The sequence below is a fragment of the Pimephales promelas genome, chromosome 4 (genome assembly GCF_988280905.1).
Source record: "Pimephales promelas chromosome 4, fPimPro1.hap1.1, whole genome shotgun sequence".
Classification (NCBI taxonomy): domain Eukaryota; kingdom Metazoa; phylum Chordata; class Actinopteri; order Cypriniformes; family Leuciscidae; genus Pimephales; species Pimephales promelas.
Genome location: NC_142772.1, coordinates 33,107,336 through 33,134,817, shown reverse-complemented (window position 1 = coordinate 33,134,817; position 27,482 = coordinate 33,107,336). Strand labels below are relative to the sequence as shown.

The 27,482-nt window shown below is 37.1% G+C and overlaps 1 protein-coding gene across 2 annotated transcripts in view; it reads left to right on the top strand.

Moving 5' to 3' along the window:
• The first annotated feature begins 12,818 nt into the window (after positions 1-12,818).
• atp2a3 (ATPase sarcoplasmic/endoplasmic reticulum Ca2+ transporting 3) overlaps positions 12,819-27,482 on the top strand; it is a 67,375-nt gene continuing 52,711 nt past the window's right edge. For both annotated transcript variants that reach the window (XM_039675203.2, XM_039675204.2), the window contains exon 1: positions 12,819-13,410. In XM_039675203.2, the coding sequence (XP_039531137.2) occupies positions 13,293-13,410 (118 nt within the window). In that variant the 5' untranslated portion in view covers positions 12,819-13,292. The remainder of the gene's footprint in view (positions 13,411-27,482) is intronic.

The window sequence follows — 27,482 nt, the reverse complement described above, 5'->3', positions numbered from 1 at the left end:
AGTCCTCAGCTTTGGGCTTCACGTAGCCTACCTTTTTTTACTTTGCACTGTGAATAACGTAACACTGTTTGTGTGTTATTCGTTTAACCATTGTTGTTACATATGGGTTCACATACTTTTTCCTGATCTGCACTTTCTATGTGGACATCTATTGTTGTAATGTGTTTGTAGCAATTATATGAATGATGCCACACACTTTGAGTGTGTGTGTGTGTGTGTGTGCAGGTGGCTCAGTCGCGAGCTGACATCGTGACTACTTGTCATGCCATCAGTAGGTTTGATTAAGTGTAGCATTTACGTGAGCTTATTATGACTATGTGCATACAAGTAATCAGCAGCGGCGCTAATTGTTTTGGACGTATCTGCTGCCCTTATTATAGGGATCTGAAGGGATTGTGAGGTCAGTGGCTATGTGTGGGTTTTAATTGCGTTTGCATGTATTTGTGTGTGTGGGAGAGAAGGGTGACTGTGGGCATGTGCTTTGCATGTGTCGAGTGAGTTGTTTGTATATGAGTTGGTTTGTTTGTGTGTGTGAGGTGTAAGATGGAAGAAAGCAGGCTGAGTCATTGGTGCTGCATTGGTAATGGGTGCTGGATAACAGAAAGGGAGGGAGGGAGAGAGGAAGGGAAGCCCACCCACTGCCTCAGTATCACAGACAGCAAAAAACATGACAAGAAACCAGCTGGATATGCAAGAGAGGAGAGAGTGACGTGATGCTGTGGGGTGAGGGTGTTTGGATGGAGTGACCAAATGAGGCATGACGATGACGCACTCTTTGATGGCTATTTCAGTGAACAACTGTGATGATGAAGATTGATTGCCCCTTATCACTGAGCTGTGTGTGCATCTGAACTCATCTAAACTATTAAAGAACAAAGCAAATCTCGTCTCTGTCTCTGTTTTTTTCCTCTCCTTCTCTTCCTGGGAAATGGAAAACAGTCAGCAGCCCAGCACATTTTGTGAGAAACGCTTCACTTCTCCCTCAGTGCTGAAGGCTATTCATGAGCTGTGGCATGCAGGGGTGTTGTGGTATATTTCATTTCAAGAAATCTGTTTTTGCATTAAAGTTTGCACAAGTGTGTTGTTGCGGCGGCAGCTAATTAACTATTATTTATTACTACCAATAAGACTAGACTAGTTTATTCAAGGAAACCTTACGGTCGTCATTCATTTCATTTCAAAACTTAAAGCGTTTCACTCAAAAAGTCTGTCATCATCTACTCACCCTCATGTTGTTCATCTCAAGAGAACAAACCTCATTGAATATTGCAGAAGGTTAAACGTGCTGTGTAAAAAACATGAGAATGACCCATATACCGTGGGGCCAAAAACTATTTAGTCAGCCACTGATTGTGCAAGTTCTCCTACTTAGAATAATGAGAGAGGTCTGTAATTTTCATCATAGGTACACTATGAGAGACAAAATGAGAAGAAAAAAAAATCCAGGAAATCACATTGGATTTTTAAAAAATGTATTTGTAAATTATGGTGGAAAATAAGTATTTGGTCACCCACAAACCAGCAAGATTTCTGGCTCTCACGGACCTGTAGAAGCTCTTCTGTCCTCCACTCGTTACCTGTATTATTGGCACCTGTTTGAACCCGTTATCTGTATAAAAGACACCTGTCCACGCAAGATCTCATCTCGTGGGGTCAAAATGATCATGAGAACGGTGAGCAAAAACCCCAGAAGTAAACAGACAGACCTGATGAATGACCTTCAGAGAGCTGGGACCAAAGTAACAAAGGCTACCATAAGTAACACACTACACCGAGAGGGACTCAGATCCTGCAGTGCCAGGCGTGTCTCCCTGCTTAAGCCAGTACGTGTCCTCTCTTGTTATTCTAAGTAGGAGAACTTGCACAATAAGTGGCTGACTAAATACTTTTTGGCCCCACTGTATTAATCTCTTCATCAACTTTTTGAAGTGTCAAAGTGGTAGTTGCGTATACTATCAATGGAGGGGCATTAAAATATCTTCTTTTGTGTTCTGAAGATTACGGGTCTTGGTCTTACGGGTTTGGAACGACATGAGGGCTAGAAATTGATGAAGGAATTTTCATTTTTGGGTGAACTTTCCCTTGAAGTTTAACTGATTGACAACTGAACTTAGTGTGCTTTTTGATTTTGAATGTCATTTTGCAAATAAAGCGCGTTTTCATCACATGCGTTCATAAAAACAAAACGTGGCTTTTTTATTAAACAAAGTACTATATATATATATATATATATATATATATATATATATATATACTGTATAGTGTATACTATATATTACCAGTATTTCCGTTTTAGAGCACATAAACAAACGTAATGTTTCCTAGCAAGCAGCAGATGCCTTGTCTTGAGTGACAGTGTTTCAATCAATGACGGCAGGCTTCAGCTCTTGCTTTTCAGAATGACCAGTGTGACATTTGAGATGTAATATAATGATTTGGTCTGATGACTTTTCTGAGTGAATTATTCAGTCACATGACTTGAGGCAGTCTTTTAGGTCCTTTTTTTAATGTTCATATGAATTGTAATTCCAAAGTAATTTATGCACACTTCTTTTTACAGAATACTAATACCGTAATAAGAAACTTTAAGCAAGACTTTAAAAAAAAAAAACGTTTTAAATTTTGTTCCCATTTTGCCCTTTTTATGTGATACCCCTAAATTCACATATAAATATACAACGCATTCTCACCCCAAGGCGTCACCTTTGACCATGCTTCAATATTTGACGTTTTAGGCACCCTTTAGCGTCACTTACATGACGCGATCCTACGGCGTCATCTAACTGACGCTAAAGGAAAGCGTCAGTTAGAGGACGCGGTTAGGTTTAGGTGTGGGGTGGGGGTAGGGTACACGCGATCCTAGGGCGTCATCTAACTGACGCTAAAGGGCGCCTAAAGCGTCAGATATTGAAGCATGTCCAAATGCTTCCCAAGGCATCAGTTAAGTGATGCCTTGGGGGTGAGAATGGGCTGAAATATATGGATGGAAACCTGGCTATACTGTAAAGGTCCTATATCAATTATGAATTTCACTTTCCTCACCACTATATCTCTCCAAATATGGCTGAGCCTGCAAAACACATAATTAGGTCCATTTCCCTTGAATACCTCCATGTCATGCCGCACTGAGCGCCTGCCACTGATGCCAAAAGCGGAACGCTGAGAGCAGCACACTTAGTACACTGTAAAAAAATTAGTACAACAATTACATGATTCATAGCACAAAATGGAGGACATACTCAGAGACACATACTGAAAATACATTTGTTATGTACTTGAAGTTGGTAAGGTTTGTCCTCAAGCGAGGGATTACAGTGAATGGTTGTGAGGTGTGATTGGCATGCATCTAAGGAGAAACTCTATCTTTTAAACTGGCTTATTGAATTCAAAGCTGAAATAAATTGAGTTAACATTTAGAGGCTTGAAAATTCATCTGTTGTCAGTTGATGGTGTAGTCCTTTGAGCCATGTCAGATTGGAGTGAATGTTGAATTTTCACTCCAGGATCCTGACTTTAAAAAAAAAAAAACCCACTAGGGACAAGATATACTAAACAGGGCAAAATAGTGTGAGTCTGTGAGAAAACAATTCAAATAAAGCACTGACGGGAGAGGAATGTTCTGCACGTCCTTTTCACTGAGTGCCTTTAGTAAATCATAGATTTTTAATGCCAAAAGAGGGTTTGTGCTCGTGCAAATCTTGCCCTGGGTTTCCAGACAGCTACTATAGCTGTTATTGACACAAATGAACATTGCAGTAAACACTGCAGCTGTAATCACAAGTAGAGCAGACTGCTGTCCAAATTTCTCAAATAACAGAGCATATAATGATGATCCAATAAATCTAGATTTTAAATATCCAGTAAATCGATTGTGTTATTGCCCTTCTGTGAGCTTTGTCTGAATGGATGTATTGTCTTTTGATAGGCCTATCAGTTTATATATTATTATCTATTTTCTTTTTGGGCTTCATAAAGTCTTATTAACTAATGTATATCTTATTTTATGAGAGATCTGACAAGTCCATTTTATTTATGATGGAAATTGCATCCAAATATATGTCCATCAATATCTGCCCTTGTCTAACTTTACACCATCATTTAACTCTTTATTTGTAACAAACTGTCGAAAACAAAACAACAAAAAATATTAGACAGTGATTTGAATATTCCCTGATGTCATCTTCAGCTTGGCATACTTTTGCATGCTAAGCTTTGTTTGATTTTCAATCTTGAATCCTGTTTGCAGAGGATCACATCCTCCCTGGGAGGAGCTCTTTGCTTTGTAGCGCAAAATAAACATCTACAGACCTGTAAGCCAAGAGTCAGTGAACTGCGTCAGTGAAGCTAAGAGTCAGTGAACTATGGGGTTCCATTTGTGCCAAAAATGAGTCGACTGCTTTGTGCTTTGTACTACACATATACCAGTTTTACAAACAACTAGACAATGACTGTTGACAAGGACAAATGTGTAGTACAAAGCACAAAGCAGAAATGGAACCCCATACAGTACTGCAGAGCAACCAAGACCTAAACGCAGAAGTATACAGTAAATGCTCACGACGGCGTTGACTATGTGCATAGCCTACGCCGTACACTACGGCGTAACCTCGACGCAGAAGTATAAATTGGCCTTAAGAAGTCATCAAGCATGTTAGACAACCCAATCTCACGGCAATTCATACGAATTTTACGAGGTCGCTAATTCATGCGACCTCACACATACAATTTTTGCTAAATCGTACAAGTTGCCCAATTCATATGAATTCGTACAAATGACCTACCCCTGACCCCACCCCTAAACCTTTCATGGGTTTAGACAAATCGTACGAATTCACAGAGAATTAGACACCTTTAAATCACTTGTACGAATTCATATGAATTGGTCGTGAGATACTGTTGTGTTAGACTTGAATTAAATTCAGTTTTACGGTCTTGTTGGTAATGTGCATTCCAGTGCCTTCTTTTATGTAGGTGGCTCATGTCAAATTTTAGCCACTGGTCACTTGGACTATTTTAACGATGTATTTGATAACTTTTCGAGGACGGCAAGTTTCAATCCCTCAAAAAGCCTATGGACTAGTATGGAGGAGTGATCCAGCTCTCAGATTTCATCAAAAATATCTTAATTTGTGTTCTGAAGATGAACGAAGGTCTTACGGGGTTTGGAACAACATGAGGGTGAGTAAATACTGACAGAATTTTCATTTTTGGGTGAAATAACCCTTTAAAAAAATATTTTAATCTTGGCATTATTTATAAATTGCACAGCCTCCATAAAGATGGCTCTGAATGGGGATGACAGGAGAATTGTATAACAGTTATAAAAGTTGCATCATCAGTCTGGTTATAGATAGCAGAGCTGGATCTGTACCTTCCTCACAGAGAAGAAATTTCTGCTGTACATGTGTGTATGTGTTTCTCTGAGAAAAGGGATTCAAAGGCATGGTGTGTGATGGAGAAAATTTCTCTTCACTTCCTGTTGATAAGGTGCGGAGGGCTGCTCATTTGACATTTCCTCTCTGCAGCATTTAAAACATATGCTGCCAGACCCCTGATAAATGAAGAGAGCAGTCTGGGCCTTCTGCCTTGACATTCCTAATTCTATTTTAATAATGGGAATTAGACAAAGTGCAGTTATTTTTTTCTTCTTCTCATGGTCATGATGGAAACAACAAAATTAAGATGAAGTGATATTTATCTTAGGTCAGTTATAACATCAACTCATCTCCTCCCTCCAGAATTATTTCATTTGAAATAAGGTTTACTAAATACTGTTAGTCATTTGAGGCAATGTAGAATATGACACTGTGATCAAAACTACCAGGAAAAACTATTCTCATTTTACAAACACTGTAGCACGTCTTAAATTTTATCTTTGTTTTATCACAATCTCAGTGCAGGCCTCAACCATTTAAAAAAAAAAAAAGTCATACGGGCAAGAGAATGACACATCCCAGAGGACCAGATCTGCCGCTGGATAGAGCTCACATCCGCCCGAGATGTTTCACATCTAACTCTCTAGATCTCTAAATCCAAACCATTCTCTATTCTTAGTCTTTAGGGACTGAAGTTATGCTTTCTTATTATTCTGAGAACAGGGAAAAAAGTGGATCAAGATTTCCATAAAAGTATTAAGCAGCTGTTCTCAACATGTTTCTTGAACACTGGATAAACATATATTCAGCTTTTCAAAAGTTGTTTTAAATTGTTAAAATATTTTTGACATTATAAGTCTTTTTATTTTTGATCAAATAAACTCATCCTTGGTGAGAAAAGAGATTTCTTTCAAAAAACATCCATCCTTTTGAACAGTAATATACGCTATGAGGGGGGAAAACGTGTGTAAATCACTTTTGAGTGTGTAAATCGCTTTTTATTATTGGCTGAATTATCCCTTTACGGTGAAATCTGCTGCCTCAGTCATCTTACGGAGAATTAGTGCTGTAGACATGTGCTGCTATCTGACTGATTTATAAATAGATGAGCTGCATCATTAAAGGGGTCATATGTTAAGCAACTATTTCCTTGCTCTTGTGAGATAAAAGAGAGTTGTTTTATAAAAAAAAAACATACTGTGATTTTCAAAACTCAAAACTTCCCCCACAATGAAAAAAATATGATATTTAGGCAATATTAATACAATATGACAACTCACATTTACTTTTTTTACCTAACGTGGTTCCGAAAAGCATTTTTTAGAGAACATTGGAAAAGGTTATATGAATCTGGAATCTAAATAATGAATGTCTTTGTTGCAACATTGTATAAGTGGACCTCAGGGATAAAAAGTAAATAAATTTTTTTGAAAAGACCTGTTTTTGTGGTTATAAGGGGAGAGGGTAAAGAATCGTGACCTGGATATCGGTATAGCCTTGAAATGCCGGGTCCCTCCTTAATGGTTACCTTGAAGAAAAACGAAAAGACATTAACTGAAGTGGCAGTCGGTTCCTTATTATACATTATATGACTGAAGGAGTGCTCGTAAGAGAGATAGAGAGAGGGAGAGAAAAAATATGAAAACAGGATAAAGGAAGCAAGTGACAAAATAGTATACATCAAATTAAAATCGAGACTAAGAGAAATTTAGAGGCATTTTAAGAGAAAGCATGGTGATCCTTGAACCAAACAAGTTGACAGGTGCATTCTCTGTTTCAAAAGCCAGAGTGTGATTCACTAATCACTTGGACATGATCTCTCCTTTGGGTACTTCATCAAGGGGGAACTTGAAGATCAGTCACCCATGTGAGCGTGCTCTGCTCATAGGGCAGGTAATCAAATGGAGGTAGAGTGCAATTAGAGAGTCAGATCTGTTTCCTATAAGTCCCAGTCTCTGGAGCATTGCAAGATAAGCTGATGACTTCTGCACTATAAGTCTCAAGGTTTTCAGTCACACAGAAATTAAGTCTAATTAGATACCTCGGGAGATGAATATAGACATTCATTTTACTACGTTTGTAATTTTAAAACTCTGGAGCTTTAACATGAAATGTTCATATTTCACGAGTCAGGAAAAGTATGTAAAATATGACTGACCATGGGCACATTTGTAAATAAATTTTTATTTATTTCTGTTGTGTACATTCTTTCTTTTGGAATTCTTTTGATTTAGCTCCAGTTGTTGTGAAGCGTCCTTGCCTTTGTGAAAGGTGCAATAGAAATACAAATTATTGTTATATATAGCCAACTTAACAAATCATTTTTGAGATAATTAAACTTTTTTTTGACTGTTGATATGACATTTGTTCATCTAATCGAACTTGCTCTAAGGTGATACACAACAAGGCTTGGGAGATGAGTGGCATCTCAACCAATAGGGCTAGTAAAAGCCATTTTAAGACACAATTGTATGTTTGATGTTAAATTGTACATTTAATTCTGAAGTGATCAGGATTCATTCAGAATGAATTCATGTTTCAGTTGCATTTATTTTAGTTGCCCAGTGAGTGTGCTGCATTTCATTGCTCTTTTTATCAGTCTCTCGGCCTGTTTCTGAAAGACCTTTTTTGCCTTTCTTCTTCTGCATTTATTCGGTAGTGCAGTGTGCCTTTGTTCACACCAAAAAAAAAAAAAAAGAACAAAAAAACACTGGCCAGCTTAAGCAGCTTTGGTTTTGTAAATTAAGACCAGCCTGCTCTCAAAATCGATAACTACCTAAGCCTTTTCTTTACCACCGGGCTGTTCTGTCAGTAGGAGCCGAGTTATCAATGACACCAGCTCCAGTTCAATCTCTCTCTCTCTCTCTCTCTCTCTGCACTTTTCATTCACACATTCTTTTTGCATCCCTCATTTTGCCTGGCTGAACTCTTTTATTTTTTCCTGAGCCCTTTTCCCACTTCATCTATGTGATACAATTTGGTTTTCTCTCTCTTACTTTACAGTCAGAGTCTGACTGTCTATTCTCTCTCTCGGTTCGTTTATTTTTTTCAATGCACAGCAGCTTAAAGGAGTAGTTCACTTTAAAAAAAAAAAACTTTTGCTGATAATTTACTCATCCCCATGTCATCCAAGATGTCCATGTCCTTCTTTCTTCAGTTGAAAAGAAATGAAGGTTTTGGATGAAAACATTCCAGGATTTTCTCCATATAATGGACTTTAATGGGAACCAAATGGTTCAAGGTCCAAATGAGAGTTTCAGTGCAGCTTCAAAGGGCTTTAAACAACACCAGACGATGAATAAGGGTCTTATCTAGGACCCTTCGAGTCATGACTCGAAAAAAATATTTGTTCATTTTGATGAACGAGTTCGAACAGGAGAGTCACGAACGCTCATCACAGAAGAGAGCAAGGCGAGCATTTGTGCTTATAAAACGTAAATTTTTTTATTTATTTTTGAAATGAGGGATCGTTTCGCTAGATAAGACCCTTATTCATCATCTGGAATCGTATTTTGACTTTTTAAAGGAATCTCATTTTTTGTCAGAATTGTTTTAATTGACGTCATAATTTTGACTTTTCAGCCCTTTGAAGCTGCACTGAAACTCTCATTTGTACCTGGAACTGTTTGGTTCCCATTGAAGTCCATTATATGGAGAAAATGCTGGAATGTTTTCATCAAAAACCTTAATTTCTTTTCGACTGAAGAAAGAAAGACAGATTGGATGACATGGGGGTGATGACATGAAATCACTGTCACATTTGGAAGCTACATATTTGGGGCATAAAATGTTTATTCATATTTGTTTGTAAACGTTCTTTACTTCCTCTACCTCCAGAAACCAGTAGCTTCTGGGAAATAATGCCACTTGAAATGGACTGAAATGAATAATATTACCATAATGAAATGAGAGCAAAATTTATGTTTATTGATATCACTTGAATAGGCCAATGGCTGACTGGCATTTTAACAGTCAACAACTTTCACTGCATAGTAATTGGTTCATTACAGGCTGTTTGATTCCATTAGGCGATGACTGATATGAAGATTGGCAAAGCACTGATTGTGTGATTCTTTTGTGCAAGTAATAAGAAAGATATTTGCACAAGAGCCACACTTCAAAATATCATCCCTGATAAAATACAGTTTTTCATCAGGCAATGTTAAAATAACTGAAGAAGAAATTAATTCTTCTCTCTAGATTCTCATTACTTCATTGTGTTACTCAAAAACATTCTTTGGTTTTGAGCTCTGATTGGCTAAAATTTTAAATATGATTGGATTACACTTAATTGTAACTCTGCAATTCAGACAAACCTCCCCCCCTCATCTTTTATTCCCGTCAGGCAGACTAGCAGACGGCGCATTGGCATCCCCTGGTACTGTGAAATGACTACTGCGTCACAGATGTAATGTGCTTGGAGTCTGTGTGTGTAACAGGAAGAGAGAAAGGATGATGAAGTGTGTTGTATTTGGTTGGGACGGAGTGTACGGAGTGTAGGGGATGCTAGCACAGGCACAGTCTCTCTCTCTCTCTCTCATTCTTTCTCTCTGTCAGGTGCAGCTGCTGCAGTCTGGGAGTTAGTCTCACTCCAGATCTCCTTGAGTCAAAGTCAATGAAGGTACCGCATATACTGTGCCTGTAGCAGATATTACAGCGGCCGCAAAATGCTGAGACTTAAAATGATGTCACTTATTACTTAGGCCTACTGTTTCTTTTATTTTATAACAATAATTTGCCTTTATTATATATCTTTAATATTGATGGCAATGGCATACTGGTGGATTCGTGGATTCATATCTTTACACAGGAAAAAAGGAGCAGAATGGAGAGAGAGAGAGAGAAGATCATTTTTTATAGAAACAATGTATGTATATATGGTATACAAAAAAAAAAAAATTAAGCGTATTTATTAACTGATTTCCATAATGCAAAGTGAAGGTGAGACCAGCCAGGCTTGAAGGCAACTGCTGCTGGGAGGCTCACAAACCCGAGTGGAAAATTCGGTGTCTGAAACTGTAACTCGCACAGACATCCATTGTACGCCAGTGTGGTAAAATAGTAAGGGAAAAGGGGGAAGGATTTCCTTTCCGTAAGGACTTTGGCATTCAAGGATTTCCCTTCTTTTTTTCTCATTTAGGGGGAGGGTAGATTAAGTTTGATGACAAATATATAATGGACACACTGATTTTATGTGAATGTCCATGGTGAAATCGCGTGGTCAAATAAACTGCACACATCAAACCTTACGTTTGCTATCAATGTTTATGAGAGCTTTCTTCATCACAAAGGTTACATTTTAAGAATTGACAAAGGAGAGCACTGTCCTATTGCAACTGTCAACTGAATGAGATTTCTGCAGCTTCATGCTAAGTCATTTAATATACAGAAGCCTGAAAGAGACACATCCCACCCTGATGCTAAACCTGCATGTATTGGAAATGGGAAGTGGCAACTGATGTGAATTATGTCCTATTAACATTCCAACAAGACAATCCTGTCCATCAATTTGTATTAGCATGATGCCTCAAGCAGCCTCTACCCAAGAAAATATCTATCTATCCAACTCTATGTGGAGTCAACAAGGGAGTCAATATCTGAATTGATCAAATGCAGAAAGTGGTCTGAAAACTGGTACGACAATGATGACTAAAGTAGGCTCTTTTCAAGTTAAGTTTATGAAAAACCAGAAGTTGAGTAAAGGGCTTTTGACATTCTGAACATAATGATAAAACATGATGTTTTCAATGTTGACAGCTGGACCCAGATCAGCACACAAAGCTTGTGTCTAAACAGAGCTCCTGTACTTTAGTGGAAGCTGATTATGACCTGGATAGGTGGAAAGAGACCTGGGCCATTTTGAGATAAATATAGTCCTCAAAAGCACATTGTGTTCTAGTGGCAGTGGATTTAAAGTAGGGTATCGTCAGTAGTACTCTCTGAGAAGGTTTGTTAAGACAGTATTACTCTGTGGTAGCATAACTATGAACATCTGTATATGACCAGTGCACGTCTATATTTTCATCCGTAGCGTACCCTCTCTTTTACTTGTGTAACCGGTACTTCTCAAAAGTATTTTGGGATTACTTATAGGTATTTACTGGAAATTACATTGAAATAACATTACATTTAATTTTGCATGCCTTTAACCAGCAGGTGTGCTCAGTGTGCAATGTTTTGGAGAGCTTTGACACATTTTGTGAAAAAATTAAATCAAAGTTTCAAAAAGACTTTCCCATACTTTAATGTGCTGATTGCCTACACAAAGCTAAAAAATACGAATCCCTAACCCATTAGTTGTCAACGTGGGGGTCAGAGCCCACTATAGGGGTCTTCAGCAAACTTTTGAGGGGGACTCTCAAGATTAATTAATATGTTTAAAAATAAGACAAAACAAGCTTTGAAATAATCTAAAACAACTAAACATCAATAATTCTTATTTTAATTCACCTTTAATCTTCTGGAATTTAATTATTTTAAATATAATTACTTTAGTTACTTATTTAATCTACGAACACCCCTAATTTCAGTAAAAATTCATTTAGAACTTTGTTTAACTGCAAATTTGTAAATTTTGTTGTTGTGCCTTGAAGACAAAAAGTTTGAGAACCACTGTCCTAATCCCAACTTTATGGCATTGGTACTTCCTCATAAATTGCATTATACTTCCTGTCACTATCCATACTGTATTTCTAAACTCAGAACTGAATCAACGCAGGGTGAAATTTTCTAGACGACAGCATGATTAAGTTTCCCAATGAAATTGGCTTTGGGGTTGGGGTGAATGAAAAGAGACCAGCGAGGGGAGGTTAGTGGAATGAACTCAGGTTTAGACCAAGCAATCAAACCAATGTGAAAACAGTCTGAGAGGTGAAAAGCCAAGCCAGATGGGCTGCCAGTCTCATTTGTGATGCCAGCTTTGACCTAACTATTATTACCTCATTTACACCAAAGATCTCCTATCACTTCTGCAGGCAAGGATGATGTAACCTATAAAGTTTCTTGTTTTAACATGAGTTTAGTAGTGTATATTTTCTATATATAGACATTGCACAGGGACAGATGAGAAACTACGCCAGGAAAGAACTGGAGCACCTTGTTCTAAATCCATCTCCCCTTAATCTGTACCGACAGCGATAATAGTGTTTTCCTATTAAGACAGTTCTCAATGCTTACACCTAAGTTTCGATCTAGCTATTCCTCGCATTAACAGTGTAACGTTGCTCTATGCATTTAATAAGCAAAAGGTAAACGTAATTTGTAGATGTCAAGTTTTAATTACTGCAATGCAGATACTTTTATTTCATACAACAACAGCAAGTTAATGGTTAATATTCTAGATAAGTCACATTACTCAGAGGCAATATTGACACAAGTTTGAGCTGTGACGGTTTGACAAGCCCACAGATGACGCGCTCGGAGGAACTTAAAGTCACTGTGATAGCTTCCTTCATCCACGACAAACTGCACAACGTTTTATTCTCCTTCTCACACGGAAATTAGTTTGGCGCAGTTGCAGTTCTCGTTTACGGCGGTTTTTCTTTTTCACACACACACACAGGTAACGCGAGCCAATAAGCGTTCGCGAACGGTGCTCACTGCTCAAACAAGCGCGAGCTCATGGAAAAAGAGGCGGGAACCTCGCGCACCTTCAGACAGAGGACGCGGAGCGCGAGCACGCTCATTCATATCTCTCGGGCTCACTCACACAGTCACACAGTCACAACAGCTTCACGGGCTCAAACCGACGGCTTGCAGAAGGGGCAGGTGGACGTCTGCGCAGACTACCACCTCCGCTTGGCGGTCTGAAAGCACCTCGGTGGAAATTTAGCCACTTCTCACAGCCCGTCCGTAATCTCGGTATCATTTGTCACAAATACATGCCGTTCAAGTGCTCGTAGTAAACAGTTCCTCGAGATGGAAAACGCCCACACTAAATCTACATCAGAAGTTTTAGCAAACTTCGGTGTGAACGAAAACACTGGACTCACGCTGGAACAAGTGAAAAATAATTTTGAAAAATATGGACCTAACGGTGAGTAACCTATCATGTATTTACCTGGCAGTGTTTACAAGTGTTTACAGGTGCTAGAGTTGATCATACGCAGAACACGCGTTTCCTACAGCGGAAGAAAGTTATTCTTTACGATAGGTGGCTTTTGTCTCCCTTATTATGATAAGAAATAGAGGGAGAGGATGAGATGCATGGTTAGGTCCACAGTGGAGTAACTTACATTGCTGATGAGATCTCCGAAATCATGAATTATGTTGCAGTGTCTCTAAGTTTTGGACTTTTACTAAGAATAAACTTGAAATGCTCTGTTCAAAGGTTTTGCTATAAATAATTCTGACTTTGAGGGGACACAAATCTTGTTTTCATAGATAGTTTGGTAATGTATAGTCTAATGAAGTCATATCTGTTCAGCCTGGCTCTCTTTTATGAGGTGGGACATTATGACCAATGAGCCCGGCATTTTCCATTCTCCCTCTTTTATTACCCTTAGTTTGAATTTCAGGCAAATCCAAAGTGATTGGCGCTCTGTAATATACCTGGCCAGGAGCCTTCGAATGGAAAACCTTCTGTTGAGGTGTCTTAGTGCACCAGCATTATGGGCCTGCTGAGATGCAAGTGTTCTCGTCCTGCAGGATTTCAGATTCAGACACCCCTCGTTATAAGCAACCAGCTCCCACACTCAGAAGAGTTTGGCTCAAAGGCATGTGCAGGGCATAGCTTCCTTTGAAAGAGAAATATTGTTTCAAGAGATAAAGAGCTAGATAATTTACCAGTGACCAGCATTATAGAACTTGAGAAACCTGTTTTCTACTTCCTCAGTGAGACAAAATGTTCATGTTGAAACAGTGCGCATCAGGTTACGTTGCCCCACTACCACTGTTTGTCACATAGGACACTTTAAAAGAGCTTTTTTTTTAACGCAAGACTGTACTATACTAAATTATCCTGTTCTTGCGTCATATTTCATTAAGGGATGTGAGTTTCTCTCTCTTAATAATACTGGCACAATTTACTATATGAGAGAACAGGCTTTACATTTCCCTGTTGTAATAGCCTAACAGTGATGAGAATATCTTTTTTTTTTCTTTTTGGAAGCTTTATTTGTTTGGTTCACATTGCATGATTTATTTTTGCAGGGTCGAGTAGTATATAATGAACAAGCATGAAAGCGTCGTTGTGTTTATATGTCATGTTTTTGATAGCATTGCCCATACACTCTCTTTTTTCTGTCCAAGATATCTCATCTTATCGCAGAAGGCTACACTTGACCGTAGTGGCTATGAAAAATTCTCTGTGCAGATTTTATATATGTTTTGTGAAAATCTTTTGAAAAAAATTTTTCTCTCAGTTTAGCTTGTCATTGTTGCTTTGGTGCACACCCAGAGTCATATCAAACTCTTTGACACGTGACATATTTTCCACTACAGCACTTTTGTTCATACGCTAACCGCTTGCTTGATATTCAAATTAGAACAGTGACACCTCCAAATGAACATACAGTAACAGAAGCTACCATATCAACTATCATTTATTACGAAATGAACATGAGCTAGTGTCAGCATATGACAGCCCATCACAGATTAATAAAGAATCCTCTTTGCATTTGATCTCCCTGCAGACTCTAATGCTGCATAAGCACATCGCCCCATGACTTTCCACTTGGGTCGGTTAAAGCAACATACTCATTAACTCATTGCGGTTAAAGCAATGCTCAACTTAAACTGGGCTTTCTTTGTCGAATGCTCTCAGTAACCCCCAGCTACAAGTTTGAAGCAGGTTCCTCTTTAAGATGGACAAAGATTAGGTTCAATCGATCCCTAAACGTCCAGTGCAACAACTCCAGCCACATAAACGTGCAATATACAGTATGTAAGATACAATAAACAATAGATTGTATATTTGTGTGGTGGTTTGTGTCTGGGTAGAGCTGTTTTGTAGCATGATTTGGTTGAGACATCACAGTCGCCTGTGGCTGACTTTTACTAAATGAAAAAAGTAACATTCTTGTAGATGATGTCTCTCTCGCTTTGAGCTATCAACTTCCTGTTTGACATGCAGCTGAGTCTCACTGGGAATACCCTCTCCTCTTTGACCTGTTTAAATTTGCTGTATGTTTTTTTTTTATCTGTTTGTAGTCTTTGTATTTTTTTATCTGCTTTTAGAATGCATTCAGAAGTTATCTTAAGTTGATGTTATGCTTTAAAGTGACAGGTGTAATGGTTTTTGACATTTTGTTTCAAGTAAAATAACTATTTGGCCTCTGTTCTCTGATGCATATTTTTTTTCCTCACCGCCTTATAAATATGCATTTTGTGTATATAACAGTGTGCTTTTGTCCAAAGCCTGTGTGTTTGTTTTCTGTGTGTGGGTGGGAAATGCTCCAAACCCTTTTGAGATTATTCTGACACGCTGGCACGTTGTTAATGCAGGCGGACAGGAGGTTTTGTTTACCATTAAGCCATTAATCATTATTGTATATTAGCACCCACATTTTTTTTCCTAGAGGTAATTCTGACAGGCTTTTGCTGGATGCATCTGAAATCTAACATCAGAATTCCTCAGAAAGCATTCCTCTTTCCACTCTTTTTGTTCTGTGGGAAACCCTATGTAAATTTGAAGTGATAGTTCACCCAAAAATGAAAATTCTGTCATTAATTAATCGCCTTCGTGTCATTCCAAACCTGTAAGACCTTCGTTCATCTTTGGGACACAAAATTAAGATAATTTTTTGACTTTTCTACCCTCCCATAGATCCATTCCATAGTCTATTAAGGCCCAGGGCCCGGTTCCCCAAAACGTTCTTATCGCTAAGTAGTTCTCCTTAACCACTCTCTTAACTTTATGGCACGATTCCTGTGTCATTCGTACACTAAGTATATCTTCTGTAATTCACACTTTCATAAGGTTGCTTTGGTCCAACTCTCTCGTAGTTAGCTTTCTCAGCGTTGTTTGAGCTCAAGATGCTAGTCGCTGCCATAGTCGCCGCCACTGTCTTTAGAAATTAGTGCAGCACAGTACAAGTCAAACTATGGTATGTTGACAATGTTGTGGCTCAACAATGATTTTATGTTATGGACATTTTAAGACTAATAATAAAATATGTTCGCAATGGATACAGGCTTATTTATAAAGTTGAATTTATTTGGTGTCAGATCTACCGGTATGGTGGTAATTAGCCTTGGCTATTTTGTAATGTCATTAAAGCGTTTAAATTGGCAATCACTTTTGATAATTAAAATCTGGCAAACAATTTGGCTCTTAAATGGCTAAGATTGGGTAAGCATGGTGATGTCCAGATAATTAATATAATATTAATTATAATATTAGTTGTGAATAAATATATATAAAATATATGCATGCACATATTTCTTAAATATATACATGCATGTGTGGGTATTTATATATACAAATTAATTATACACACTACACAAACATATATTATGTAAACAAACACAAACTTTTAGTTTGGATGCGATTAATCGCGATTAATCATTGCCCATCCCTAGCATCGAGTGGTGACTTGTGTGGAATTGAGATAGCCAGGTATCCTAGAAAGCATCTTGCACCAACAAGCAAGTGTCAATAGCAGAAGAGAAAATCTGCGTCATATCAAAATACTACTGTTAGTGTGTCATGAAATGTAATTTTAGGCGAGAATGTGGCTGTTTAAATCTCAAATCTGTAGTTTATTTATAAATATAGCGCCTCTTTAAAAAATGTATCTGACGTTTTCGGAGTTGTGACATCCAAGCCTTCATCGGCACCCAGTGCTCATCAACCCCGACTGGAACAGCTTTTCCGCGGCTAGTGCTTCTGAGGTTTGCCGCTGGCTCTGATGTCTCGTCTAGTGGATAAACTTGACATATAATTCGTCTTGTGTATAATTCTATCTTTGGTCTCATTAAACTATAGTGTGTTCCATGCATGGCAAAAAATCGTTTTGGCTGAGGGCAAGTGAAGTTTCATATCTTTATATATTTTGGCTATTTAACTTTGTAGCCTATTAGAAAGCTTATGTTTGAATTGTTTGCCTTATTTCTCATTGTAGCTTCTATACCTTTTAGGCTAGATATTATTGATCATTTAACAGAAAGAGGCTTGTCATTTTATTTTATGTACTTATATTTATTTATTTTTTACATTATCTTCACTATATGAACAATAAAATAAAATCACAGCTGTCTCTGTTTGTATGTCAATAAAAATCAATAATGTTTCATATTTTTAAAATGAAAACAAAAAGATCATGTTCATTTTGTTATTAATATACGCAGTGAAGATAATCAATGTACACGTTGCCTGAACCACATGGCCACAAGATTTTTTTTTTAAATTAAAAGAGGCAGAGTGGTGTTTTATAACATTTCGTTTTATTTGTTGACGAAAAGAAGCATAGTTTTAGCATATTTCGTTTTATTGTTGCCTAAAATATATATTAAAGAGTTAACCAGAGTAGCCAGAGCGTGCTGAGTGACGCGATCAAGTGCGCTCTGTTCCATTTGCAGAATAACCGGACTTGCGTCCTCTCGTCCTCGGGAGTTTGTTCTCTTGAGTCGTACTTGGCCAGTCCGAACTACCAAGGACGCAAGTCCGAAGATTGCGAACTTGGTATTGAGAAATGGCTATTTTTAAAATAGTCCATGTGACTACATTGGGTTACACCTTAAGTTTATGAAGCAATGAGAATACTGTTTGTGTGAAAAAGAAAAGCTAAAATAATGACTTTATTCAACTATTTCCTTTCTTCCATGTCGGTCTCTAACGCTGTTCACGTTGTAAACGCAGTGCTGCACTTCCGGGTTCTCCGTCAGAATGCCGGCTCAGTATTGGCCAGCTTCACACGCATGAATTATGGTGCTCACGTGAACAGCGTAGTATTTTTCATCGCTTCATAAAATTAAGGTTGTAATCTGTAGTCTGTTCTGTAGTCACATGGACTATTTTAACAATGTCTTTTCTACCTTTCTGGGCCTTGAAACTAGTGGCAATGACGTTGCTGCTGGCTGGTTCAGAAAGTTCTTGGATTTCATCAAAAATATCTTAATTTTTGGTACGAAGATTAACACATGTCTTACAGTTTTGGAACAACATGAGCATGATGTGGGTGAATAATTAATGACAGAATTTTCATTTTTGTGTGAACTAACCCTTTAAGAAACAGCATGCTATGTTGGTTAACAATCTTAAATGTTGAATCATGAATGTCATGTGGGTAAGTAAATGCAGTTACATTTTGGGTGAAATATCCCCTTAAAACTCTTCCTTTAAAATTCTAATGAATATAAAAGTAAATTTTCTTGTTAAGAATCTATTGTATTTACATAAACATTCATTTGAATTGAAACAATGCTTCCTGTGAAGCTATTTACTCTAGAACAGATCAAATACTTTTATTACTCCTTTGTCCATTCAACTTTTTCATCTCACCCTCATGTCATTTCGACCCTGTATTGCATCTTTGTTCAGTGAAACACAAATTGAGATCTCAGTTAGAATGTTTGAGCAGCACTTTTATACAATTAAAGTAAATAGCAATTTTAATTGTCAAAATATGAGAAAGTAGAATAAAAGGATCATACAACTTTTGAATTTATTCATTAGCATCCAGGAACAGTCTGTTCCTCACACAGTTTTAGCAAAATTGATATTACAAAAGTCAAATCAAATTTATTTGAAAAACACTTTTTTTACAAAACAGATATTGCAAAACAGATTTACAGAACGTCATGTGTTATAATGACTTAATGCTTTAACTGTTTTTAAGACTGGGCGATTATGAGGTTATAATTTAGGGGTGGGGGAAATGACCAAAAATTGTATTTCACTATAACAATATATACCACAATATAGTTATTTTTACTTGAATTGTTTTTATGATATCAAAATATATCAATTTCGTAATTCTTGTCTCCAATTTCAAGCCTAACTAAGCAAAATAATAATAATAAAAAACAAGCCTTCCTTGAACATCTCTTTTTGTATTTCCTGAAAATAACTGGGATGACATGACAACCGTTGATCGTATAACATGGTGCCAGCGATCCAGAAAAGTGGACCCTGCTACTATACGGGATAAACGCTAAAGGAAAAGAATAAGAAATAACAACTGAGTAAATGATGACCTGTGGGACCCCACTCTCAGTCATAGATGTTTAAACATGATTTTGATCTGTAGGTCAGGGATCTGTGACTGCATAGTCTCTCTATTCCTTCTGTCCTCTTTGTGACATTAGGGTCTCAACCCATCTTCATTAATGATCTTAAAAGTCAATCTGTTAAACATAAAGGGCAAAAAATCACCACGGAAAAAGCTATACTGCTCGCTTTTGGGGCTATATGCTAAATTGAGGTCAACTCCATTATGTATTTCACCTGCGTGCAGAAAGAGGCCAATGGTTAGCTGCTGCTGTAACTGTGGTGGATCATGGATCCCTCTGGGGTTAAAGTCATATGTGCTTCCCACAGAGCTATTGTCATGAGAGAGAGGTCTTCATGTGCTATAAATTTGGTGGCCATACTGTTTTTGAAAGGACTTGTCTTTATAATTCATCTTTAATGACTTTCAGGTTTGCCCATTTTATTTCAGACCCACAGTAGATAATAAACTCGGTAACTTTACTACTATGTGAAAGAAGCAGCTTTCTCTCTTACAGCTGTGATCCAAGGACTCTCAGAGGATGTTTGGTGGTTAGATCTTTGTGATACATTGTGTGAGTGCACATGCATGTGCTTTTGTAAGCCTGTTGGCATGGGTATTGCTACTGTAACACACTAAAAGTTACACACTTAAAAACACACTGTGACCTGAAGCCATTCTTAGAGGACCCCTTTTATGGCACTGTTTCTCTCTGTCTCTCTCTCAAAATGCCTCATAATGAAAATGCTTTCTAATTCTTGTGTTTTTTTTTTTGGTATGGCATATCATCTGTGTGAAACTATGCTTGGATGGTTTTGCTTCCTCCTTGTCAGAAACACAGTTACACCAGGACCAGAATAGTAAAATGCTCATTATTCATAGAACACCTCTTTAAGCATACGAATTGTTATGCTGAGGGTGTTATTAAAAAACATCTTATTGATTATACTACAATGTTACAGAAAAGTAGTTTATTTACAAATAATTTTTTGTGGTGGGGCCTGTGAAAACTTTGTCAGCACAAGTAAAAAAACACTGCTCACTGCTCAGAATTATTAATTATTACAATTTAAAATAACTGTTTGTTTTTATTTTAATATATTTTATTTTATTTTAATTTTTTTTTCATGCGATGCCCAAGATGAAATTTGTGGCATAATCCTTTTTAGGAATCATTCTTATTTGTTGCTCAAAAAACTATTATTATTATTATTATTATCACTGTTAAAAAACGTTTTTGCTGCTGCCTAATATTTTTGTGTAAACTTGTTTTTGGGGGGATTTTTTGAATGTTCAAAAGAACATAATTATTTGAAATAATTTTTTGTTAGAATTTAAAAGTCTTCACTGTCACTTTTGATAAAATGTTGGACAAAATCTGGGCCGAATAGATTGACCGCTTTGGTCGGTTTAACCGAATATTTTCCATCATTTACTTTTCAATCATTGATCTTTTTTTTTTTTTTACATATTTGCCTGTTTTAGGGGCCTCCGCTGTCACTGCAGAAAAGAACAAACATTCTTCTGCTTTGTGTGGTGGTTCTCTTCATAAAAAAATAAAGGCATAATAGCCTATAGACCCTTTTACAGTTGGTAAACATGGTGACGTTTTTTTATGGACGGAGCTTAGGTGGAGGCAGAAAGATCCATCTGGCCGCTTCACTAACGCTAGTTAGCAAGGATTGTTAGCTTGTTTTTTAATAATGACTGGAGAAAATCCGATATTATCTTAATGTGTAAGGTCACTCAGTGTCCAGGACCGCGATTGTTATTTCCAAAAGTTATTTTTAACGGACGGAACCAGATTGGCCGACCTGTAGCCGCCTACACGCTCACTCAATGCATGGATGATCTGACAGGATTAACGTACGTTACCTCGGTTGAGTGGCCTGACTTCTACACCTACCTTATAGAGAAACCGATCGTAAAGAGAAACTGAGGGCGTAGAAATATTTAGATGCCTATATGGTCCTGTACAAGACTTGTGTGTACGATCCGCAGTTCTGCCGAGCCAGTGCCGAGACCACGACAATGTAAAGAGTGACCTTACAGTGCGATTTTAATGATGTGAATATTTTCTAGAAATAAAAGTTCCAGATACAGCATATTCATTTTTCATCAATTCTTGCACCAAACATCACAACAAGATGACATTTAATAATAGTAACAATTATTTAAGCTCCTTATTATGAAGCCGAATCTGTGCTGTTTTGTATTGGCCACCTCCAGTTTTCACTTTGTTTTGCCTCCAGCTAGCGCCGTGACGTAACTGTGGCATCGGCGCAAAAGGGGTCTATAACATCTTCTTACAGAATAAAAAATGAAACAAAAGCTAAAAAAATGTCTTCTTATCATTTAAAATATGAATATTAAAATGAGTAATAATAGATTGACAACTTTTACAACCGTCAATGAGAAAGTCTAGTACAACCACTGAATGAACCATTTCAACAACCCTAAGCACACTTAACTATTTTCTCTGGGCCTTCTCTATTTTTCTCCATTAACCACAAGAAAATATCGTCAGCTAGTGCTAACCACAGAAAACGCCTCGTGCCAGCTCTACAAGTGGTGCATTTTCCGCTGCTCCTCCATCTAAAGCCATCTTTAATGTTGCACCTTAGTGTGGGACCAAATTAGTTCTAGTTTTACATGCAACGGTACATTGAAATCTGCAGCAGTAAAATGGCAAGGTTTTTGAAGAGCCGTGTTGCATTGGTTGCATCATTTTACTGTAATTACTCCAACATCCCAAATACTGCACACGTAGTATAATAACAATGCAAATATAGTTTGTCTTTTTATATTCCATGCTAGAATAGCTGTTGGTTTTTATTGCTATTTTTTGTTTAGTTTCCATGCTTGTCTGAGTGAAGGAAGTAAACTGAGGCTAGAGCGTTATCATTAGCACATCTTGTGTGTGCGTGTGTCTGTATTGTGTGATCTGCTTCTAACTTACCACTCAGCTCTCATTCTCACCACCCACTTCTGCTCACAGCATCACCTCCTTATGACAAACCGCTCATTTGACTCAGACTGCATGAGTGTAGTGTTTTTATTAATCACTCACTCACAACCATTTCTCCTTGGTTTCTGCATGTTCCTGAATGTCTGTCTAGTAGTTATGTGTGTGTGTTCTTTTGCAGAAATGGTCCTCTCTGTTCAGCTCTTGTATTTACCCTGACATGCAGGTCAGGTAGAAGAAAGAAAATGCGTAAAGAAGCGTAGCTCAGCTGATTTAACCCATACGTTGGAAGCCCAGGATACAGTAGCCAACACTAGGGGTGTAACGATACCCTCGTGTCACGATACTGAACGCACGATATGATATTATTGCGATACTCCAAGACATATGATAAAAGGTTAACAAAAATGTGCTGTTGATTTAAAATGCTAACTTTGATATTACATTATGGGTTTAAATAGGCTTGGACTTGGCTTGTAAGCACAGGACAATGGTGAAACCAGAATAAAAATATTCATAATTCTGAAAATAAAGAATTCTTTTAGACGAATATGCTTGACTTTTTACTGGTAACAAGATATGTGGCATTATCAGGACCCACAAATATTCCCCCATTGCATTATTACACATTATAACCAACATCATATATAGTAGTTTAATGTAGTACTCACACTAAAACTCTGAAAAATGTATTTTGGGGGAACTAGCCATGATAAGTATTGTTGCATTTTTGTATTACGATATATTGTGTAGGCAACCCACCGACTTCTTGGATGTTCCCTCATTTGTGTGCGTTTGTGAATACTTTGATGTATATAAAGTCGCCATGAAGTACTAGTAGACAATTAAATAACATTAAATATGAAATGTAAAATAAGTGTGTGTGAGAATATGCATTCCAGGTGTGCCTTTCAGGTATAATTAATAACATCAGTATACGGTAACTCTGGGTATGTCTCATTATAGACCTATGAACTGTAAACAGATTCTGAAACCCCCTGTCTTATTCCAGAGATTAATGACTGTCTCTCACATGAAATGAAGGAAAGTTTCAATATTAGCCCCATAATATGAACGCTTCTAGTGAGCAGTGTATCTCTCTCTATTTTCCCTCTCTTTTTATGCAATGTTATGAGAAAACCTCTTTGAAGTTGTGAATAGTCAAATAATTACATCCCTGTATTCATCACTCACCATTTATTTTCCAGAAACTTTATAATGTGTATCCTAACCTAATAAAGTACTGCGTGTTGTGCACAAACAGTACTAGGATGATCACTATACTAATGATGTATGTAGGGGTGTTTATACATACAGTGGCTTGTGACTTGAACTCATTGCTTTTTTCAATGAGAGTTGGCAATGTCTGTTTGGCAACTTGTGTAAAAGCTACCATTTGCGATGCAAGTTGAGCAGAGTTGAACTTTTTTTTTGCAAATAAGTAGCCACTTCCAGTATTGGAGCTCACATGACCCACTGCTTAATATAGTTGGACTAGTAGAAATCTCTACAAGAAACCCTCAGAGACTTGGCAACCTCCTTAATCAATGTGTGAACTTTATGCCAAGTGTTTTCCGTGTGACCCTAACTTAGAAGTTTAACTTGAGACGTTGCATGTTTAGTTGTATTAATTAACACAATGTTGAGTACTTTTGTGTTCTAAAAAATCACAGAATGGATAATGATTTATTCACAGTAATGGAGAGTTGGACTTAAAGCAGTCTTTTGCATTAGTTTACATCAATAACTTCAGCATGACTGCATTAGAATTCCTTCCAAGTTATTTTGAGAAGCTGAAGGAGGCCTGGAACTTCTGTTTTAATGACTGCTTTGTAAGTGGCACTTAAAGCAGGGAATTATTTTCTGCCTTTAACATACAGTACATTTATCATAAGAATTGGTTCACATGAATTCAAACAGCATTTTGATTTATAGTAATATAGTGGTGTTGTGATAAATCCAACTCTTGATTTATACTCGCTTGAATTATGTTGCGTAACATTTATTTTGGGTGAATGTTGACAGAGAGATGCTGTTCCGGCCATGTCCATGAGCCAGGTGGTCATGGCAACTACTCTTAAAAACTATTTTTTTTTTTATGGTTGAAAAACTGACAAAAACAAAGAAAGTAGTATTTTTTTCTCTGAACAAATATGTATGAATACCTAACCCTAAATATTTAACTTTGCCACATAACTGAAATTGTAGTATTTAGGATATGGACTTGCATCATCAATTCGACACATTATGGTGGTTGTGCTTTTCTGTGAAATCTCCTCAAAGGCACCAATAATTTAACACTTTTAAATGTAATCTTTTATAACTTCTCTAAATATTAGTTTTTATTAGTGTAGTTTTTCAATTGAACTATTCAATAACATAGAGTAATGCCTTAACTTGTTATATTTTCCATAACATGATGAAACTAATTGTTGACTGGTACCTAAGGAGTCACGTGCCGATGGTATAGGAGACGCTATCGGTTGCCAGGGAGGGACAAAGCCTTCAGAACTTCACAAAGGCGTGACTAAACATTCCAGAAATTGCGAAAGAGAGACTATAGTCAATAGTAAATAGTATTTGTTTACATTTTAGCGATACGCCGCAGTTTCTTTGGATGATATGGAGAAGGAAGAGAAATGAAAGGGGTTCTATCGGGAGAGATTAAATGACAGTGCTAGCCAGCTTTGTTTAGAGAAATTGCTTGTCAGTAAACTGACAGCAGCAACAGCGAGCAAAGCATGATTTCAAAAGCAACACATTTCAGCACATTTCAACATTTGCGTATCCTTCCAAGATGGCGACGCCTTCCCACAATGCCAATGGGTGACGTCACATTCTCAATAGATTCATGCAGTTCCCACTGCTCAGCCAATAAGCGTGCCCAAATCAGTGCACTGTAATGGCTGTGGAGTAGCACTGTGTTGTTTTATAAAAGGCTTCAACAATCGGAGAAAAAGGATTTTTCCCCCATACCGTCTAGCAGATGCAATACTTGTCCCCTTTATTTCAGAGAACTGAGGTTACGTTAGTATTCCTTTGAGATTTTCCCATGGGTTACTTTGATGTTTTTTTTTATGTGTAAAATAAAGCCTGGGACATAACTTGACGATACTTTGACTTTTTGTTTTACAATGTACATTTGAATACATGCACCCATGGCAAAAATGCAAATTTAGAAATTGTTCATTTTTGAAAATGTATGTTTTCAATAGGTAACTAGAAAAGACCACTTTTTGGGTGTGAGGTTGTGCAGTGTACGTACAAGAACAAAACGTCAAAGTATTGTCAAGTTATGTTTACTTCAGGCTTTATTTTACTCATAAATTGCACACAAAAAAAGCATTATAAAACTGTATAATAAAAGAAAAATCAAAGGAACCAGCGCAAGTTAGTCTTCTGAAGTAATCCCTGCACCACTCTGATACAAAATGAGTTCATTTTGCCACCTTGTTGGGCTTGAATGGTCCAGTGGTGGAATGTAACGAAGTACAAATACTTTGTTACTTTACTTAAGTACATTTTTCACGTATCTTTACTTTACTTAAGTAGAATAAATAGTGCATACTTTTTACTTTTACTTCGTTACATTTTGCAGCAATTATTATACTTTCTACTCCACTACATTTCTACAACTTCTATTACATTTTCTGATCAGTTTTTCCCCAGTCAAAACGTAAACTGACCGTCCGTTCGTTGCATGTTTGTCTCACCAGTGACGTTTGGTTGCCATAGATACATCAACCCGTTCACACTAAATGCGTCTCGCAAGCAGTGCGTTTATCGTGAAATTTATATGCGAAAATTTTTGTTTTTACGTGCATATAGGGAAACACACCTTGTGTAATATACGTTTGGTTAGGAATATGGCAAGCCAAGAGGTTCAGAATTACACCATAAATTAATCGCGTTTACTGCCAAATATAGTTATTAACATATAGTAAGGATAAGCATGATGTGTATATTGCCTAATTGCAAGCTTGTTTTAGAAATGGTGACAACAATTTTTTGTCCATCATTATTGAACATCATTATAGAAGTATTAGGTTGAATGAGTTGGAATTAAATGTTTTATTAATCATTAGAAAACAGACATTAAGAGAATAAATTGTTATGCAAGTACTTTTACTTTTAATACTTAAAGTACATTTAAAATCAGGTACTTTTTACTTAAGTATGGTTGTCATTGTGTTACTTCTACTTTTACTAAAGTAAATATTTATCTGGTTATTTTTACTTTTACTTAAGTACTGAGATTCAGTACTTCCACCACCACTGGAATGGTCAAATATAGCCTACACACTTATGCGCCAAAATGTCTTTGCAAGTATCCTCGTAAACACCTTTGTTTATGACTTAAGTTAATTTAAACAGCTGAAAAAGAAAGCATGTATAAGTGCATTCAGTCATAAAGTAACTGCAGCCTGATATATCTGCTGGCATCTGTGCCATTAACTAAACAATTTTATTGCTCTTGTCTGAGTCCCTTTTGTAGCTTTAAAAAGAATTATGTATATTCAGTTTACACTATTAAATTTACTGCATAGACTATGCATTCTTTTTTGCACATTTGATACAATTTATGCGGGAGCCTATTTCTATAGTATCTATATTCTTTAAGGTAGGCCAAATTCGTTTGTATCTTTGTTCTGGACGTTTTGGATGTTCTTCAATTGGTTCTATTCATTTGTGTCTTTGGATTTTGGTCATATCGCTCACCCCTGTTGGGCAATATTATTTTCTCCCACCCATATGGACTTGGATGTGTCATTACAAAAAAGTAGTTTAATGGTAAAGAAAGTTTTTTCTAAAATAAAAATGATGTAGTTTTTTTTAAAAGAATGAAATGCCATTGAATCATTCATTCACAGTAGTAAGACTGGGTATACATTTCATTTAGGACGTAAACAGAGTCGAAGTTTGTTCAGGTTGGCTGTGAGCTCTTCTCGGACGCTGCATCCTGTGCTGTCATGCTCTCGCTTCTGAACACTG